The following is a 21,294-nucleotide window of genomic DNA, read 5'->3' on the forward strand; positions in this document are numbered from 1 at the left end:
ACTCGCCTCACACACAAGCATGCATGCGTGCACACACACACACACACACACACACACACACACACACACACACACACACACACACACACACACACACACACACACACACACAACACACACAGCTAGCTAGCTAGCCTCAGACACTGCAGGCGTTCTCTTTTCCCTAACATTGTGCTAGAACCTGCTGAAACCGTGTTGAGCAGAAGTGATGATAAGGTAATAGTTGATACTAACCTTCCTCACTCATGGGCCACTAGTCTAGCTCAGAATCTAAGAAGTGTGTGCATTGTGTGTGTGTACGTGCGTGTGTGTGTGTTAGTGTGTGTGTGTGCGTGTTAGTGTGCATGTGTTGTGTGTGTATGTGTGTGCGTGTTAGTGTGTTCAGCAGCAACTGTCAGATTATACGCCCCCCCACCCCCCCCACTCAAGCTTCTCAGACCTCCAGCGCTCTGAGCTCAGCGAATCCACTTCCTAAACGCGTCAAGCCTCCTGCGCCATCACGAAAGGCCCTGGGCAGCGTCCGTCAGACGCACACGCCCGCGTCTGATCAAAGCCCGGGTGGAGTCGTCCCGCTGAGCTGACTGAAGGTAGGCGGCAGTACAGCGAGCAGCTGGTTAAAGCGCAGGGGGGGGGGGGCCGGACCGGTCTCGTCACACGCTACGCGGTTGGGGGCGGGGTTTATATCGCAACCTACAGTAGTTCTATCGCGGTACAGCCGACATAGCTGAGAGGCGCAATGAAGGGGATCAGCGTGGACCCACTTCACCCTATTAACACACGGGATCACACGGGGACACTCTGTTGTCAGAGAGTATTTACCGGCACGGTAAATATTTATATTTTAATATTTTAATATTTAAAAATTTACCGGCACGGCCTCCTAACAGCGGCCCCTTACCGTTGGCGGAACGTCCGCAGGACGTAGCGGGGACGTCGGATGTCGGTGGGCCGCCCGGTTCCCCCTACGGGCCCGACTCAGACGGTTATGCGTTTCTGGTAATGGCGTGACAAATCGCCGTAATTGATCGCGCGGCCATCCATCACACGCAGGAACCCTTCCTCTTCTCTCCGGAGGAGTGCGATTGAAGCTGAGCACTCTAAACGAGCACCTTCCCTCCCTCCCTTATCTCGCTCCTCCCCCTCGCCGTGTTTCTGTCGTGTGCGACACCGGCGCCAGTGCCCTCCAGTACGGCCACGCGCCCGCGAAAGGCCGGCTTTATTTTCTTTTGGCTTTGTCATTGGATTTTTTGATTCGGTTGCCAGGACGACCGGAGGTTGATTGACAGCTGCGAGTGTGGCAGCAGCGGTGTGATGTGAGGTGTGCGAGGGCGCAGATGGCGCCTTTTTTTTTATCCGGCGTGCGCCTTTTGATGGCTTCGCCAACACATCCGTGGACCCTTTGATGATGTCGTGTCTCGTCAGTGGATAATTAGCAGGTTCAGGTAGAAAATGAATGAATTAAGGTCAGTAGTGATGATAGAAGCTTTGACCATGGTACAGCACACATACACACGCGCGCACACACACACACACACACACACACACATACACATAAATACCCCCCTCTCTCACCTTTATCAGGACTGAATGTAATCATGACTGATCCGAAAGACAAGGCAAGGCAGCTTCCATCCACCAGGGAGACTCAATGTGTCCAACAAAGAACCCCCATAGACTAATAGAAGTTACATTTAGCTCACGCTCTCACAAATGAATTAGAGAGAATCGAGAGAACCCACATGAATGGATGACGTCAAACTCCTTTGAAAAGAAAGTACGAACATAATCAAAAAGGTTCTCACGCAGGTTTCCAGTGAAATTGTTCAAGTTCCTTTCCCAGCACTCCCTAATTACACCCGATCAATTAAAAGAGCAATTATGGCTCAGCTTCCTTCATATGCTAATGACCTGAGCATGACAGACCGGTGCAGCCTGTTGTTTCAGTTCAGACTCGCTCTGAGCCAGCTGCCTGTCCACTTCCTGCTTACAGATGCACACCGCATACAACTTCCTGTGGGAAATCTGTACACCTTGTACGAGTATATACAAGCGTTTATACGATTAGATACATTCTAAACAGAGAGGTTTTCAGGATTATTTCTGCATCTTCATACCTGCCACTTTGCTTTTCTCAAGTACTTTATTACGTCTTAATACCCCCCCCCTCCCTGAAAAAAACTACAATTTTCAGTCCCAATTTATTAGCTAGACCTGCAAGACCATTTGCTGCTCACTAACAACCAGCCCTTTATTGTGTAATGTTTAATCCACAACATTTAACGGCACATGCTATAAAGCAAGTCATAAAACCCAAATTTTCATTTAGGAATAACGTCTTTTTTAGTATGTCCACAATGGTGAGGTCTTTACGGTTTAGAGGTCTTCTAAGATAATAAACTCCATCTGACCTTTCCTATCTTTCTTCCACAAATGGGCATTAGGACTCATTCTGGAGAGACAGCAGAATTGCGAGGGCAGTGATATGGACTTGATGAGAAGTTATATACCCAGAATGATAGGAAGCGTTCTACTGAAATGAAAGGGGATTGCACACATCAGGTGAATAGATGGAGACAGATAGACTGTGGCTCAGTTGGTAGAGCGGGTCGTTCAGCGATCGAAGGGTCAGTGGTTCGAATCCCAGCTCCGACTGTCCACATGTCGAAGTGTCCTTGAGGCACCTAAGCCCAAATTGCTCCCAATGAGCAGGTTAGCACCTTGCATGGCAGCTACTGCTATTGGTGTGTGAATGGGTGAATGAGAGGCCATTGTAAAGCGCTTTTGAGTGCCCGTAAGGTGGAAAAGCGCTATATAAGTGCAGCCCATTTACTGCTATATTCGGAGGCTCATATACAGTGTTTTTAATTGTCTGATTTTAAATTCCCCAGCATGCAGTATGATGGTTCTACCGTGGACGGGCTAGAAGCTGAGACCGCCGTCGGGTCAGGACTCGGGTCAGGGTTCGGGTCAGCGTGGTTGAGGAACGACGATCGCGTCCGAATCTCAATCAGGCAAATGTGGTTGTTTGCAAACACGTGCAGTTCGATGAACGTCAAAGCTCTTGTCGGTGGCAAAACAAAGAAAGAAACAGAGACATGTACATCCTATGCCAGGTCTGTCGAGTATCAGAACCAGATAACTAATCAAAGCTTCGGAGCGTGTGCCCCGAAATAATGTGTTCAGGGAAACAATCCTCGATCCTAAGACCATGTATGTTATGTACAGTTAAGCGCAGTGTGAGCTGTATGTGTCGGCGACGTTCACAGCTTCAGATCACACTGCTGGGGGAGCAGTTTTCTCCACCCCCTCCTCCAGCCTCAACTCAGCATAATTATGATGCAGTTATTCATGGCACTGTACCATTCTATCTGCTACCCCCAGTCAGAAATGGAGGGCTGTCTGCTGTAGGTTATTCCTGGCCTGTTCAACAAACGCCCAGACATGACTCTCTGTATAATCTCAATGTTAACCAATGTCATTTTGTACTATTCTACTGTAACTGTAAACAGGTCCTCCTCTGTCTCGACAATCACAGACAACCTTAGCTACACATTTCCTTACTTGCAAATGTAATATTAAGACTGTGTGGGTTAGGGTTAGGGTGTGTGTGTGTGTGTGTGTGTGCGCCTGCGTGTTTATGCCAGTGTGTTGACATTTCACTTTGACTTCAATTATAATCCACTACAGACAGCCGAGTCTCACTAGATGACAGACTGATAGATCCGATCACCATCTGTAATTGTCAATTCTTGCTCCATGCCCGCTCAACACCCAAGACATTTCAGCAGTCCACAAGCAATCAGCTCCTGACTCCAACATTGACAGGCTGATTGAAAAACGGGTGGAAACAGGAGAGAAAAACCCCTCTAAATCCGCTTTTGAAAGGAGAACGATAAGAATGCACAAATAATGATGTTTAGCGCTCGCCGTTATAAATTATCCATTACCGTTCGCCCCGGATGCTGAATGTATCCCCTAGAGACAAAATAGACATGACATTTAAGGCAACCCAGGCCACCATTGATTAATAAAATTGCCCCCAAATGGAGTCTGGTGGTCTCTTTAGGGGGTAATAAACTATAATCAGACAGCCATGAACGGAAAATAGTTTGTCTGACCTCCAGCCTGCGATGCGTGATGGTACTGTAGCCGCTCTTGTTTCGGCGGGGCGCGGTTTCTCGCTCTTTGTAAGGTTTCAGCCGTGTTGGCGGCCCGTATCACAGGAACACGCGCTAGCCTGGCGTTCAGACAAATGTGTTGTGATGAATGAAATTCTGGGAGGGCGTCTACACCTGAATAACCGACAAGTGACCGAGCAGTGAACCGAAGACAGGACTTGAGATTTTTAGGATGTCCCACTTCATGCAGGGCGACTGGGTTAAATTCACAAAGACTAAAAGAGATCAATGATAATCCTAGCGACATTGATGGAATGCTGTATAGGTTTTCTATCGAGCCTGCTCAGGCATTTTACAGCATCAACCTTGGCTCCGGCAGTGTCTGTGAAACGCAATCTACAATCTGTCATGGCCCTAACCTGAAGATAAGGAACTTTAAGATCAGGCTTTAATATTTCAACAGTGTTTGTTAAGAAAAAGTGCTGACGTGGCGTTGACCAAATGTGACTACTTAGCAATTAAAGCAGCCACAGCTACAGAGGGGTATTGAGTGGCCGGCCATGGTGAAGGTATTCAAGGCCATCTTTAAAGTCCAGCTGAAACGGACGTTTGAGAGCATCTATCTTCCATATTTTGACGTATTTCGGACTCGAACAGGCTATAGGGGCGGGGCATAACGTTTAGAGGAATTTAATTGGAAAATGTACAAGTGGGAGGGCTCTAACAATTTTAGACCGCTACGCTCTGGTACCTCGGGGTGACTGGTTGCCCCGTCACTCCGAGGCCCCTGCGGTCGATCGACACGGTCACGGCTCTTCTCTGTCCTGGCCCCGCAGTGGTGGAACGAACTGCCCACTGATGTCAGGACAGCAGAGTCGCTGCCCATCTTTCATCGCAGGCTCAAAACTCATCTCTTCAAGAAGTACTACAACAATCCTCCCTCCTAAGCACTTATTGTATTTCATTGTATTGTATTGCACTGTTTTTTAGATTGCTATTCTTGCACTTTGCCTTCAGCACTAGATTATGCTCTTAGTCACTTGTTTTAGGAAGGAGATGCACTTGTGAGTTCTGGCAAGTAGTAGTACATTGGCTTTTCCTATGTTAAATGCAATTATTGTTAGTCGCTTTGGATAAAAGCGTCTGCTAAATGACTGTAATGTAATGTAATGTAGACAGATTTGATAGGCAGATAGCATTGATTGACAGATGGTTATCATGAGGTTATTGGTTGATCTTACTCTTGCATTGCTGATGTAAGCACTCAGGAGATTTTCTTTTACAGGAAGAAAAAAAATCATAGGATTTGATAAAAGATTACAACGAAACTGAAATAAAATAATTCTCATATATTGTTAAATAGGTGCACACTATAACCAAGGATGTGATCCAAAATGGAATCAAATGCATCTTAGATTTCGAGATGTCTTTCAAGTGCAGCTCGGTGTATCGCTTAGCCCCGCCATCGCCGGACTTCATGCCTGCCACTATTTCTCAAAGGGATGGGCGTGAAGTGGACATCCAGTCCACTGCACGTGAGGAGGTAAGTCAATCCAAAAGATAGCCCTCTGTATTTCCACTCCTTATATCAACACTCACGATGCACTCCAGGTCTGGAACATCCTTAATGACAAAGAGCATGATGGGAGCCTGAACCTGAACCCTAACCCAACCCTAACCCTGCAGAACCCTAACCCAACCCTAACCCTGCAGAACCCTAACCCAACCCTAACCCTGCAGAAGACAAAAAAACCTTGAGGACAGAGGGTTACCTTGCTGACAGCCGAATCAGCACAACATTCATGAACGTCAATAAGACAATAAAAGAATGACATTTAGAGTGCATTACAGCACGTGACCCCAAGGAGTTCCTCTTACCTGTGACAGACAGCTCGGTGGTCCTCCTCACCACGAAACTCCCAAACTGTAGTTCGCACGTGTAATTTCCAATGTCGTCTTCGCGCACTTCCTTGATCGACAGCGTGTCTCTTCGTCTCACAACGCTCTGTCTCCACTGCTTTGGCCTGCACTCCTTTAATCAAAGAAAAGAGACATCGGAAGAGAAAGGAAACATCAGTGGGATGTCAACTTCACAAGGCTGCTCAGTAATGAGAATAGTTTTTTAGATTCAAAAGTTTTTATTTCTGGCCTTAACTCAAAGACTAAAAACAAAAACAAACCAGGCGAGGGAACTCTTTTAAAACAACTTCAATACATCAACTTTTATTCAAGACAGCAGAAAAGCATGAACAAATCCAGGCATTTTTACTTGTTGACTGGTCATCTAATAGCATTCCTAATCATTATTAGAATAACCATGTAAACATTTGTTGAAATCTAATTTCTGTCGGATTCTAATTAGCAATACGCAACCGCACAGATCTAAGCATGGAGGGAAGGCATCGAATGAATGAAGCCTTTTTCTTTTTTCGCTTGGCTGATTGAATATACATGTGGCTCAATGCTTCATAGATGAACAAGCCAGAGCATCTGGGTTCACTGTGAGTGGGAGTGGAGCCGGAGACGAGGCCCCAGCAGGAGAGGACGTTTCTGCGACATCAGCTCCCCCTAGGCCGGGGAACTGGAGCACCGCTGGCTCGCCTGCCACCTGCGCCTCTGAGGTTCAGCCCCCAGAATTCAATCATCCCCGCTTCCGGGGCCGAGACAATAACTGGAGATTCTGGAGCCAGAGTCATTATCCGTCTTTTAATTTGATTCACTGGGATACTGAAGGAGCCCCCTGGACACCTACTCTGACTCTTGTACAGGTCTGATGAATTGCCTCTAGCTTCCCGCCGCTACCCTGGCCATTGTGCGGTTACGGGCGACGCTGGTCAACACACTCGCGGAGGGTCGGAGCCAAAGCGTTGCCTTTCAGATCCAGTTGCATTTGAACAGCCTGTCACGAAAAGGGGGGGAGTAATCAGCCTCCCCGCACAAAAACTGAATTGATGTCCTGTTTGCTGTCCGTGAATACCATAGCCTGGCTAGCTGTGGCGAGGACTTGTGGGAACTCAGATTACAAGCAGGCGGGGTGGCGGTCCCTAGCAGTCCAGGCAGATGTTATCCAGAGGTTACCGTAGGTTAATGGTTGGGGTCAGGGCTAGCTGGCGGAATTCAAGACTAGAGGAGGTTGACAGGTTCCTATACAGTATACTCTCTGTCATGCGCAGGGCTGTTAAGTGATATAAACAAGACTGGCTAAACCAAAGCTCCCATCGTGGCGTATCAGAAGAGGTTGTTGGTTTGTTTTTTAGAAGGACTGTGAATCATGGATGGGTGAGCCTAAGGGACTCTCGCCAAGCGTTCACATAGACCACATCAGGCTGACTAAGCATAGCTTCAAAGAACTATTTAATTACAGCCCAAACTAGACTTTGCAGTGCAACCTCTTTAAAAACATAAAGCCATTACACTGATAAATGCCTTCGGTTTCTTTCTGATATGGACTAACTCACTGTGACTGTATGGTCTATGTGCTGTGAGGGATCTGGAATTGGATATGTTTTTATCACTACTGTAGATTATGCTCTTAGTCACTTGTTTAGAAAGGAGATGCATTTGAGAGTTCTGGCAAGTAGTAAATGCGTTAAATGCAATTATTGTTTGTCACTTTGGATACAAGCATCAGCTAAATGACTGTAATGTAATGTTTATTAACTGGACTGAATATAGACTCTTACCTTGTACCACAGAATGTCCAGCTCCTTCCCTGGTTGCATATAATCCTCAATGTCCGGACAGGTGATCTCTTTGCTTTTGCTTAGTTCCGCCTTCTCAAAGTATCTCATTTTGGAGTTGTAGCACAGGTCAGTGTCGTTCTCTGCCACAGTCAATGACATGGACACTTTGATACAATATGTAGAATTCCTGCAAAACACAAAGCAGCAAATTAATAATTTTGTAAAGTTCTCAACAGCTTTTATACAGTCATGAAAGCCATCATGAACATTCAACACTTGAGAGAAACCAATTGCTTGATGTTAATTGTATTGTATAATTGAATAGTCGCAACCTTACCTAGGAAGCCCTCTAGCCACTTTTCAAAGCAGCAGTTATCATTTGAATTCAAATGTATTTATGATATTCAAAAGCGCCATTCCTAGACACAGTCTGGCTCCCACCAGGAGACTAGTCTGACATTCTTGCCGTGTGTCAACATGAAAAAGCGCATATCTATTCCACTCAGCCATGGCTTGTTGCCTGGACCGTCACAAATGCATTCTGAGCAGCATTATGTCTGTTCAGTCAGGTGGAGATGGACCCGGCCATTGCAAATTATCAATGCCAAAGGCAGGAGGAGAGTGTGGGGGCGGTGAAGGCGGTGACGGAATCGGGCTCTAATACAGGGTGGCAGAGTTGGAAGTCGACAGCTGCGGGGACTGATTGAGCCTTTTGTTTCCGCGCGCCACTCAGATGCGCTGCGAGCTAGCCGAGAACGACGATGTCGTGCGAGTGGCCATGGCTGCTCTGGGGAGAGAGGGAACAGAACACAACCGCGGCTGGTCTGGAGGGGGAGGGGGGGTGCGAGGGGGAGGGGGGGTGCGAGGGGGAGGGGGGGTGGGAGGGGGAGGCGGAGGGGGGACTATTTGCTAGCGGCTGAATAAACGTTAGATCCTCTCAAGCTCACGGATGGCGAGTCAAGTTCGGCCCTATTATCAGTCTCCACATTGTATCGGTGAGACCCGGTCAATAAGCACCGGCCCCCAGCCGGAACACCGGCGGCGGACCGTGCTTCACAGGGAAGGCCGGAGAGCGCGGGTCAATGCCGACCGCGACGCTCCGAAGCCGTTCCCGGTGTCATCCATCACATGTGCTAGTGAACAGGTTGACACAGCACAAGGAGACCCACTCTGGTTGAGCGCTTCCCCCGACCAAGAATCCATGGGATTCCCGGGATCAATGGCCGGCGAGTATTGAGTTCATCGGCCGCCCTGCAAAGCGGCTAAGAGGAAACAATGCGAAATGATCCGTTTTAGCTCGATGAGCGCACCTTGTTCCCTCTGTGGAAATATCACTAATGAGGCCCTCCCCGTCAGCAGGCGTCACACACCCAAAATCCCTCCGAGCCGAGCCTGGCGAGCGGAGAGTCCATCGGCTTTGCTCTGCAGACCCGGCAAATTGGCAGCGTTCGGGCGATCTCAGCGCTCATTTCTGGGTAAAGCTGGTTACGCAAATCGAGCTGAACCAACAAAACAATTAACAAACATGTTAAGTCCCTCGCATAATTGCGCGCCGTCGCCCGCCGCCTGGCTGGATTAGCCGAACGCTGGTCCGGCTCTGGACACACACGCCCCCCTCCCTCGAGAAGCCGGGCCCGCCTGATTAACTGTGCCCGTTTTATGAAGCCCGGATGCAAATGAGACATGATGTGGAGATTATCTGAGACAACTTGGACCAGATGGACACCTGTGCAAATGAGATCCCCGGGGTCCTCCCCCCCCCCCTGTTAAATATTCTGGGCAGCGCTGATAAACTCGCCCTCTAGAGAGCGAGGAATGGTGTCAGCTGGCTGGTGAGTGATCGATGGTCCCGGCCAACTCTTCGTCCTACGATGTCTTTCCAGTGCTTTAACATCCGTCACCATGCCTTTTCAGAGCGCGTGCCAGGTTCCCTCTGGTTAAACTCATACTGTATATTCATGAAATTGCTGTTTGAGGAGATAAAAGGACCAATATTAAATGTTCCTTAATATGCACTGTCTCTGTGTTTTAAACCAATAAACTAAGCTAAACAAACACGGTCCACTCGTAGTCCACAGTCCACTAGCTTTGCTGTGCTTGGGGTGAGGCGGTCTAAATGCCGCAACTATAATGACTGAAAATGTCACACCGACTCCCTAGCTAAAGATTGCATGTGCGATGCTCGCTCGCACAGCAGTGACAGGTAGCATGCGGCCCATATCGACATGGAGAAATCCTTGGCTAACTGGTCACTCAAATTGCCAGAGGGCAAATATGGGGCCTGTGCTGCATGTGGAAACGTGGGGTTGATGCTGCAATATAGAGGCGATAAGCAGAAATCGTCGGGGGGTCAAATACGACCTGAACACCGTATGGTTAGAAAAATAAGAGAACCGTTGCTGCCAGAAATATTTCACGGGCTGGTTGAAGCCCAGACCTAAGCATACTGTATGGTTTTACAGACAGTGACAATGCTCTCAAAAGACACTAAATATCTCCTTCCGTTGAGTGAGTCTACAGTATCTTCATTTAGAGAGTCTGTCTTCCCTATACCCTTTGCAAGGCCTAATTGTCCCTGCTGGTTCAAGAACACAACCCTTTCACTCAGAGATTGTTCACTGCAGTATTAAATAATAAGCAGTAGAAATGATTTGGAATTCCTCGGAGAGCACAATCTACCTGTGGGGGAATTCATGAATTAAATTAATTAATCTCTTAATTAGAAGATCAACTCTATGACTGAACGATTACTGATTTCTCATTAGAGCTGGCGTTTGAATAATACAGCGATACAAGGCTTTCATTTCAGGCATCCACATTGGCTGCGCACACAGACACTGCGAGACACTGCGTCCCGAGTTGATACATGAAGCCGAGAAACCTCCGGCGCCCCGGACTGTCCTTTCAGAGAGATATAGATGGCGACCTTTAGCTTGACCTGCGCATACGTCAAACCCCCAGCAGGTTAGCCCGCACGCTAGCACGCGCGCAGCTGGAGACCGCTAACATCTGCCAAATCATCCTGGGAGAGAGGGGGGTGGGGGGGGGGGTTGGACATTTAAAGATCTTCCTCACGACAACACAGTCCCATCTCCGCCATCGGACCATGTGGCCAGAGCAGGGTAGCAGATCACCCTAAATCACTGTTTTATGGCCGGTGCATTATTTATGACCCATGCGAAGGTCAGGCTGTGTGGTGGGTGGACCGGGGCCCTACCTGTGGCCCGGCTCATAACTCATCTGTCAGCACACGAGGCCGGCTGATTAACGGCACGCTGCCCAAATCTGACTGTGGGCCAGCTCGCCCCCACTTAGCCCCTGTCTACAGCTACGGCCGGCCGCTGGTGCTTACGCACTCGCCCAGCTGAGCCTCCTCTTCCTCTCCATCTCCATCCCTCTCTTTCTCTTTCTCTCTCTCCCCCTCTCTGTCTCTTTCTCTCTCTATCTCCCTCTCTCTCTCTCTCCCCCTCTCTCTTTCTCTCTCTCCCTCTCTTTCTCTCTCTCTCTCTATCTCTCTCTCCCTCTCTCTTTCTCTCTCCCCCTCTCTCTCTTTCTCTCTCCCCCTCTCTCTTTCTCTCTCTCCCTCTCTTTCTCTCTCTCTCCCTCTCTTTCTCTCCCCCTCTCTCTTTTTCTCTGTCTATACCTCTCTCTCCCTCCACCCCTCTCTATCTCTCCCCCCTCTCTCTTTCTCTCTCTCTCTCTCTCTCCCTTCACTAGAAACATATTTGAACGACATTACAATAATATATGTAAGGGCACAGACTGTGCAGCAGGTAGTCAAGCAGACTGGCATAGGCATGCACACACAAACAAACAAACACACACACACACACACACACACACACACAAACACACACACACACACAGAGGAAACACTACTAACACCATGTCTGTAATGTATTTTCCCTTCGCGTTGGCCCAGCAGCACCGACAGACAATGATGGATGAAACAAGCCCACCACTTCATATGCCTGACGTGGCCAGTTATTCAAACAGCTCCAAACAAAATGTCATGCCGCAATCATGGCGCCGCTATTTCATAAGCACACACTTCCAAATGCGTAACGCTATCTGTTTTCGCCACGGCGTGATGGAGGGGATCCAAGGCGTTCGGCTGACAGGGCTGGGAGTAGCGTTTGGGCTTTGTTGTCGGCTCTTAAAATATGCACTGTGTCGTACAGTCTAGCTCATAACTAGCATAAACAATTTGTCGCCATTGCATTCTGCTTTCGCGCCACCGTGACTGTATTTGTCGGGCCCTCGGGGGCTTATGTGATGAACGCTCGGGCGCTCCGAATGCCACGCGTGTTACCGTGACGCTGAAAATACCACACAATTGTCTTGGTTAGGGCAGCTCATGTGTTGATGTACTTCTGAAGCGTTTATTTGGGATGATTGTTCACAAACTCAGCCCTTGTCACGCTAAATGTCTTTTTCATATATATGCAGTATAATGTATGTTTTGGTGAAGCCGTGTTAAATTACTGTGCCAATAGCTCTCATTCCCCGCTCTGATCTACATCAACGTTTGGAGTTTTAACCAGACTTTCTTCTTTTCTACAGACGGCATCATGTCTCATGCAGTATAATCACATCTAGACTGACAAGCACAGTATTGCAGATGTCTGGCTCAAAGCTACCACAAGTGCATGTGAAGTATGTGTTTGTTTGTGTGTGTGTGTGCGCGCGCGCGCGTTCGTGTTACGTAAGTGCGTCTAGGGGGAGCCTACGATGCCAAAGTGATTCTGCTCGGGGGAGGGGCGCCCTGACATTTTGTCTGGCGGAAAAAAAACGCCATCAGATACCAGGAGGAGAAGGTCAGCGTCTCCCGCTCCTATCAGATGCCGCCGCCGCCGTGCGTCCCGTTTGAGGCCCGCCTCACGCCGAGGGGAAGCCGCCGGGGGAGTGCGGCGACGCGCCATCAAACCAGCGCCGCCGCCAGCGCTTTCTGGGCTGTTCAGACGGAGAGGCTGGATGTGGAGAGGGAGGGGAGAGGATGAGGGAAGGAAAGAGAGGATGAGAGAGAGGATGAGAGGAGGGGAGGGGAGAGGATGAGGGAAGGAAAGAGAGGATGAGAGAGAGGATGAGAGGAGGGGAGAGGAGAGGAGAGGATGAGGGAAGGAAAGCGAGGATGAGAGAGAGGAAGAGAGGAGGGGAGAGGAGAGGAGAGGATGATGGAAGGAAAGAGAGGATGAGAGAGAGGATGAGAGGAGAGGAGAGGATGAGGTAAGGAAAGAGAGGATGAGAGGAGGGGAGAGGAGAGGAGGAGAGGGGAGAGGATGAGGGAAGGAAAGAGAGGATGAGAGAGAGGATGAGAGGAGGGGAGAGGAGAGGAGGAGAGGGGAGAGGATGAGGGAAGGAAAGAGAGGATGAGAGAGAGGTGGAGAGGAGGGGAGAGGATGAGGGAAGGAAAGAGAGGATGAGAGAGGATGAGAGGAGGGGAGAGGAGAAGAGGGGAGAGGAGAGGAGAGGAGAGGAGAGGAGAGGAGAGGAAGGGAGAGGAGAGGAGAGGAGAGGAGAGGAGAGGAGAGGAGAGGAGAGGAGAGGAGAGGAGAGGAGAGGAGAGGAGAGGAGAGGAGAGGAGAGGAGAGGAGAGGAGAGGAGAGGAGAGGAGAGGAGAGGAGAGGAAGGGAGAGGAGAGGAGAGGAGAGGAAGGAAGAGGAGAGGAGAGGAGAGGAGAGGAGAGGAGAGGAGAGGAGAGGAGAGGAGAGGAGAGGAGAGGAGAGGAGAGGAGAGGAGAGGAAGAAAGGAGAAGAGAGGAGGGGAGAGGAGAGGAAAGGAGGGGAAGGGAGAGGAGGGGAGAGGAGGGGAAGGGAGGGTAGAAAGGAATGTGGAGCAACACATTATGCATTCAAAAATGCACTGGCTCCAAACCAACAATAAAACATGGCCAACTAGGAACCCTGGGACCATTTGGTCAGACGCACAAATCACCGCCTGCACCTCCGATGGCAACGCGATAAAAGCTCGACCTCTCAAAACGTCTACATACATAATACTGTCAGCTGTCAGAAAATAGCCTATTCCACTGAACCCCATGTGACCGTTCACGGGAGTCAGCCGACATGTCCATGCCAGCGCGCGCTTCACAGGGGAGCACGGCGTGGACCGCCGCCGATCTTACCCTCCGACGATCTCCCAGAAGCCCTTGGGGGTTTCAGCCGGGCTTTACTTAATCAAATGGGACTGAGGAGGGAGCAGTGGGCGTGGGGCAAATCTCTCATCGGGGGGGGGGGGGGGGGGCGCAAAGGGTGTCCAACGGATCAGCGCGGGCCTGGGAGCGCCGCGCCCGCAGGATGAAGCGATATTCGCGCAGAGGAAGCTTTGCCACCTTAAGTTCTGGGCGAGAGTGCGGAGGAAGGGCCGGTTTATGTGCTGCTGTCCAGAAAATTAAACTGTGTTTCCACATCAATGTACCGTCATTGACATCACAGTCAAATGAAATTTGAGGCATGATTGATCGATTGATTGGTTGATTGGTTGATTGGTTGATTGGTTGATTGGTTGATTGGTTGATTGGTTGATTGGTTGATTGGTTGATTGATTTATTGGTTGATTGATTGATTGATTGATTGACTGATTGAAGTCTCTTCTGCTCCACCGAATGGTCAAGACTTCATCGTCATCATCCACACGGTTCGGCCAGGACGGTCAGTCTAACACAAACACAGACAAAAACACAAGCACGGATCTAGCACCCCCCCCCCCCCCCCCCCCCGCCCAATCCCCAACCCTGCCAACCCTCCTTGGTCTCAGCCTCTGATTGGCCGTGACAGCCGGGCTGGATCAATGTGACAGGCTGTGACTGGGGCCCGTGTGACGGAGGGCTCTGGACGTCCCATTCGCGCTGTCACTTCCCTGAGAGATCACCTCGCGGGCCTGCACAGGAATACTAATCCTGGCTGGCGCCGGGACTGAAGGTAAACAAACACACACACGCACACACACACAAACACACAGGCACACGTAGACGCACACACACACAGGTACGTGCGGACGCACACACACACACAGACACGTGCGGACGCATATACACGCAGGCACGCATGCACAGATGCCCGCACACGCACACACACACACACAGGCAAGCATGCACAGATGCATGCACACACAGACACACACAGGCAAGCACGGAGGCATATACACACAGGAACGCATGCGCAGATGCACACACACACACACACACGAATGCACACACACACGCACACACACATAAGGAGGCTTCATTAAAAGAACACCCGCATGGGAGGAGAATGTAAACAGGAGGGTCCCCTGCCTGCATATGCCTCGCCTCAGTGTGAAACGCAGGCCCTTGAGGGGACGCATCTGAACGCTGACCTTAATCTGACACTGAGCACTGCTCATCTCAATGCCCCTTGTTCCCCTGACATGTGGCATGTGCCTGTGTGTGTGTGTGTGTGTGTGTGTGTGTGTGTGTGTGTGTGCGCGTGTGTGTGACCAACATCGCAGAAAACGTGGCAGCAGATGGATGGGACCGGAGTCCCCGTTTAATCTCGCCGTTCTCCATTTACGCCAGTCGATATTTTTTTATGTACTTTGCAAATGTGATGCAGTGTTTCCCCCCCCCCCCATGTACAGATGCAGTACCGTAGGCTCGGCCTACCGTCTCCATGATATACCAGGAACTTTACTGCGTTTCATTAATCAGGACAGGATTACACTGAAAATCGAACATTAACAACCGAGGGGGGGAAAGGAATTGACTTTGACTAAAGAAAAAACGATCGTAACGCAGATTGAAGTGTGACTTTCTGCATCCGAGACTGATAAAAAACAGGCACGCTGATAAAAAACAATGATTCATTTTTATTTTCGACGAAGACTAATCCTCTGGCTTAAGTAGACTCTTCCTCTAGTCCTCTTTTGTCTTCTCTATTGTGCCAGCCGTGTAATCCAAATTCAGCTCGCTAACATATGCAAGAGAGAAGTGTGCTGGGATTCCTCTGGACTGACTGGGGCCAGAACGCCATGACTCATATCTAGATAGTGGCGTTCGCTCCATTGTGTGAATCTTCTAAGCCGAGGACCGTATTTCAGAATCAGAATCAGAATTAGAGTCTGTTTATTGCCATCGTAGTTTTTCAACATACTAGGAATTTGCTTTTGGACGTGGTGCATAACATGGAGACAACATTGGACAGGGTGCAGGGACGAGACAGGACAGTGCAAAGACAGGACAGTGCAAAGACAGGACAGTGCAAAGACAGGACAGTGCAAAGACAGGACAGTGCAAAGGGTGAGTACAAAAATGCTAGTGCAAACAAAAAACAAGAAAGGGATAAGCTAAGAGAGCAGAACAATATTCAAAAGTCAGTGTATAAACAGTCCATCTGGGCCATGAGTCATAACGCACACGTCAGTATTGAAGATCTGTACGGAGAGAGGCCAAGGGTGAGTGGGAAGATAGCAGCAAGGACAATGAGGTTGGCTGGGCACTGCTACAGACACTTAGATCAGTCGATCTAACATGTTACTACAGATCAGACAGTCGATCTAACATGTTATTACAGATCAGACAGTAGATCTAACATGTTACTACAGATCAGACAGTCGATCTAACATGTTACTACAGATCAGACAGTCGATCTAACATGTTATTACAGATCAGACAGTCGATCTAACATGTTATTACAGATCAGACAGTCGATCTAACATGTTATTACAGATAAGACAGTAGATCTAACATGTTATTACAGATCAGACAGTAGATCTAACATGTTATTACAGATCAGACAGTAGATCTAACATGTTACTACCGATCAGACAGTCGATCTAACATGTTACTACAGATCAGACAGTCGATCTAACATGTTATTACAGATCAGACAGTAGATCTAACATGTTACTACAGATCAGACAGTCGATCTAACATGTTACTACAGATCAGACAGTCGATCTAACATGTTATTACAGATCAGACAGTCGATCTAACATGTTATTACAGATCAGACAGTCGATCTAACATGTTACTATGGATCAGACAGTCGATCTAACATGTTATTACAGATCAGACAGTGGATCTAACATGTTACTACAGATCAGACAGTCGATCTAACATGTTATTACAGATCAGACAGTAGATCTAACATGTTATTACAGACTACAGATAGTAGATCTAACATGTTACTACAGACTACAGATAGTAGATCTAACATGTTACTACAGACTACAGACAGTAGATCTAACATGTTACTACAGACTACAGATAGCAGATCTAACATGTTACTACAGACTACAGATAGTAGATCTAACATGTTACTACAGACTACAGACAGTAGATCTAACATGTTACTACAGACTACAGATAGCAGATCTAACATGTTACTACAGACTACAGATAGTAGATCTAACATGTTATTACAGATCAGACAGTCGATCTAACATGTTATTACAGATCAGACAGTCGATCTAACATGTTACTACAGACTACAGATAGCAGATCTAACATGTTACTACAGACTACAGATAGTAGATCTAACATGGTACTACAGACTACAGACACTAGATTTAACATGGTACTACAGATCAGACTGTAGATCTAATATGTTACTGCACACAGTGCACAGCCTCTCCTACGGCAAAAGCCTGTTCCCACTAAAAATGACTAAACTACAATGTAGCTGACTAATGATGCCTTTAAAAGAAGATGCCCTATACCTACAAGGTTAATAAGTTATTACTATATAATTATGCACACACAATATTTAATTCCCGCTATTTAATCGCTTAGAGGCTGCACAGTCATGCAGAAACGATTGATTGTGACATGCGGGAATACAATTTACTGGCTTGAAAGGAATCCAGTCACAATGCTGGTCTTTTGGTTCAGTGATAAAGGTGGCTGAATAAGGCTGGTTCACTGTTGGACTAACATTATGTTTCAAGCACCCATGTTGCAGAAGGAAATGTCTCGATCTTGGGGGAGAAAAAAGTGTGTGTAAATTCCTACCACGTAATTAACGACACATTTTATCTTGAAGACTCCTCCAAACATGATTAAGCCGGACGCCACGCTTGCTGGAACGCTTCCAGGATAGGATAAGCGTGAGATACGTCTAGGAAGACATTATGTGCATGTTGGGGACCAGTGAGTCTATCATGGGCCTGCTCTATGATACTAATGTGTTCTTCATTCGAGTGCGCACCGCATCAGTCATTTGCAACGGCCGCCTTGGAACAGTTTAAGGGGAAGTGCTACTGGAGACATTTCCTGGTCTCTGTCTCACCCCATGCGATTTGTGAAGAATGTACAATAAGTTGATATTTTTACTGGCCACTCTTCCAGCTCTCCAGCGCGTGTCTGTCTGTCTGTCTGTCTGTCTGTCTGTCTGTCTGCCTGTCTGCCTGTCTTTCTGCCTGTCTGTCTGTCTGTCTGTCTGTCTGTCTGTCTGTCTGTCTGTCTGCCTGTCTGTCTGTCTGTCTGTCTCTCTGTCTGTCTGCCTGTCTGTCTGTCTGTCTGTCTGTCTGCCTGTCTGTCTGTCTGTCTGTCTGTCTGTCTGTCTGTCTGTCTGTCTGCCTGTCTGTCTGTCTGTCTGTCTGTCTGTCTGTCTGTCTGTCTATCTGTCTTCCTGTCTGCCTGCCTGCCTGCCTGCCTGTCTGTCTGTCTGTCTGTCTGTCTGTCTGTCTGTCTGTCTGTCTGTCTGTCTGCCCGGGGTGGGCGAGGTGACGGCCCTCTCTCACGGTGGCTCAGCACGGACGCGAGCGCTTGCCTCTAATTGGTCGTACGCAGTTGCGAGGGGCCACGAGGCAACACACTCGTCCAAATCAAATCAAGATTTGCACAATAACTCCGAGCTGAGCGACTGTGTCGCCCGGGCGACGCGGCGGCGAGGAGAGGATTGTGGGACCAGCGCGGCGGCGGCGGCGCCCCGGCTGACAAGGGGATGCAGCTGCTGGCGGTGAGTGACAGCGCTAACTCCCTCCGCTGAATGGGGAGTGTGAAGGAGGGAGGTCACGCTGACTCCGTCTGTTGGAACACACCCAATCACCTCTCCGTGACTGACTAACAAGAGGCTGACGCACACACACACACACACACGCATACACAAACCCACACACAGAAACACACACACACACACACAATGTAAACTCTCTTTTTTTCACCACCACCTTCGCTGTATCTACTGAATAGAAACCAGGTCTGTTATTTCCATCAACAAGTATTCAAGTTTTGTGAAAGGAGCGGAGGGATGGAGAGTGATGGAGCACCGGGCCGACCTATGACCCTGGTTCAGTCGGTTCAGCGTGTTTGATAGTTAGACTGACCTCTCTGCTACCCGGAGCTGGAAACAGCGGTCATTACAGGCTCTAAGACACCTGGCGTGACCTTCCTCTCGCTTGCGTATATAAACCGCCTTTAAACGAACAAAAGCCTCTCTCCGTATGAGCCGGGCAGGCGGAGACTGTACGACGTTATGGAAGTCATAAATCATACAATTGCCGGCGCCCCCTTTTTTTATTGGACAAGCGGAGGAGGCTGATAGGGCAGTGGGTGAAAGGTCTGTTGCCTCTCCGTGCTCCCCTCCTCTCTCTATCTATCTCCTCCGCTGATCATTCTTTCTCTCTGCCTCTCCTCTCTCTTCTCCCCAACTTCTGGCACTTGGATCACCCCTCCATCACCCCCCCCCCACCGCGCACATCACCCCAAACTCCAGTCCTGCTTTAAGAAACATGAGGAGTTGTGAGTTGTGAGAGCCGAAGAGTTATGTCTCTGCCAATGGCACTTAAATGCCATATCGTCCCCCAGAGTAAAGTAAAGAAATTATTTAGCATGTTAAGTGAAGTACAGTAGGGGCCTCGTACGGGGGAGGGGCCAAGGCAGCGTGGACCCAAGTCCAAGGCTTGTTTGGACGGAGATTAGAGAATTCATTAGGCATGTAACAGGGGAGGACTTTAAACACAGCGTGATTTATGTGCAGCTGGTCCCAGAATCCCCCCCCTCCAAATTGTTCCACCCTTTCTCTGGGTAGGGTTAAAGTCCCAGCATGCCCTGGGGCGGGGGCGGGGGTCGGGGCCACAGGGCACTAAATAAGCAACGATTGAAATAAAATAAAAATGCCGTTTGGTTTAAATACGCTGAATTGCATCGCATCGCCTCCAGGCGTTTCCGGGCCGGAGACGACCGCCGCGACTCACCTCAGCACGCAGGAGTAGTGGCCCGCGTCCTGGAGCTCCGTCGGCCGGAACCATATGGCGTCCTCCTCCTTGCTCATCCGCACGCCGTCGAAGCTGATGGGCTCCTCGAAGTCGCCGTGTCCCGTGCTTTTGTACCACATGAGGCTCAGTCCTACGCTCTGCGCGTGGGTGTAGTTCGCCCGGATGTACCCGTAGAACAAAGCGCACTTAATCCGCACGGGCTCCCCCAAAAGCACTTTGTATTTCAGGAGGTCCACCGACCAATCCGTGCAGCCGTCGACTGAAAGAGGAAACAGAAAAAGGTGGATTACCGGGACGGAGTCAGGAGAGGTAACATTTACTTTAATGATGCACTGAGCACATTTGTATAATTGCATGACAAAAACAGCACTGGAAATTACAATTTTGGCAGTGAGTACCGGGTCAAATTTATCGTGAGCCTGACAAGCCTCTGCCAGCAGATCCTGTAGCGCAATAAATCACGCCACTGTCTGCGCTCGCTAAAGCATTGAAGAGCATGTTCCCCCCCGAACCCACTCCTGTTTTGACAACCCGTGTGGAGTTAGGCCATCTCCGCCGAGCACAGGCTGCCTCTGCCTCTTCAAAAAGACAAATCCCCCAGAGTCCTCGTCTCTCGTCCCAACGCGGTTCGAGCGCCCCTGTAGGACGGCACAGTGGGTTTATACCCGCCGCCCACGGACGGGCGATAACGGTCGACTGCCTATCCTGTGACCCGCGAGCGCGGCGGCTAACGAGGGGCAAACGGAGGGCGGGGTGGGGTCAGAGGGAGGATGCCAGGGGGGGAGGAGCCGCCCGACAGAGATCAGAGGGTCGGAACGTAGCCGAGCAGCGGTCACTCTCGGCCGGACTACGGGCGCTCAGGGAACCGAGTACTAGCAAGTGTTTGCTGTGCATGAGAAGCTTCGACAATGATGTGTACCGTCTAGCATAATGCCAATATAGCTTTTCCTATCACGTCGTATGCCAATACAGTACATCACACACACACACGCGCGCGCACACACACACACACACACACACCATTCCACCCCCCTCGACCTCTCCCACATATCTCCATCCTCACACTTACAGTATAGTATTGTGTATACTGTATGTACACACTGCAGTCAAATCAATCAGTATCCAACACCAACCTATTGGTTACACACTGGCCCAGTCCATCCCGGTCCATTTCTGGAGATATCAGTACCAGGTCAGTACCAGGTCAGTACCGGGTCAGTACCAGATCAGTACCAGATCAGTGCCAGATCAGTACCGGGTCAGTACCAGATCAGTACCAGGTCAGTACCAGATCAGTGCCAGATCAGTACCGGGTC

General features: G+C 49.3%; 1 protein-coding gene across 1 annotated transcript in view; it reads right to left on the minus strand.

The window, feature by feature from the left end:
* LOC311321361 (interleukin-1 receptor accessory protein-like 1) overlaps positions 1-21,294 on the minus strand; it is a gene marked incomplete at both ends in the record, with an annotated part of 171,107 nt that overhangs the window by 94,019 nt on the left and 55,794 nt on the right. The window contains 3 exons of the mRNA XM_084453329.1: positions 5,997-6,150; positions 7,802-7,988; positions 19,958-20,237. Coding sequence (XP_084309455.1) covers positions 5,997-6,150; positions 7,802-7,988; positions 19,958-20,237 — 621 coding nt within the window. The remainder of the gene's footprint in view (positions 1-5,996; positions 6,151-7,801; positions 7,989-19,957; positions 20,238-21,294) is intronic.

Source organism: Borostomias antarcticus, assembly GCF_949987555.1.
Source record: "Borostomias antarcticus genome assembly, chromosome: 19".
Lineage (NCBI taxonomy): Eukaryota > Metazoa > Chordata > Actinopteri > Stomiiformes > Stomiidae > Borostomias > Borostomias antarcticus.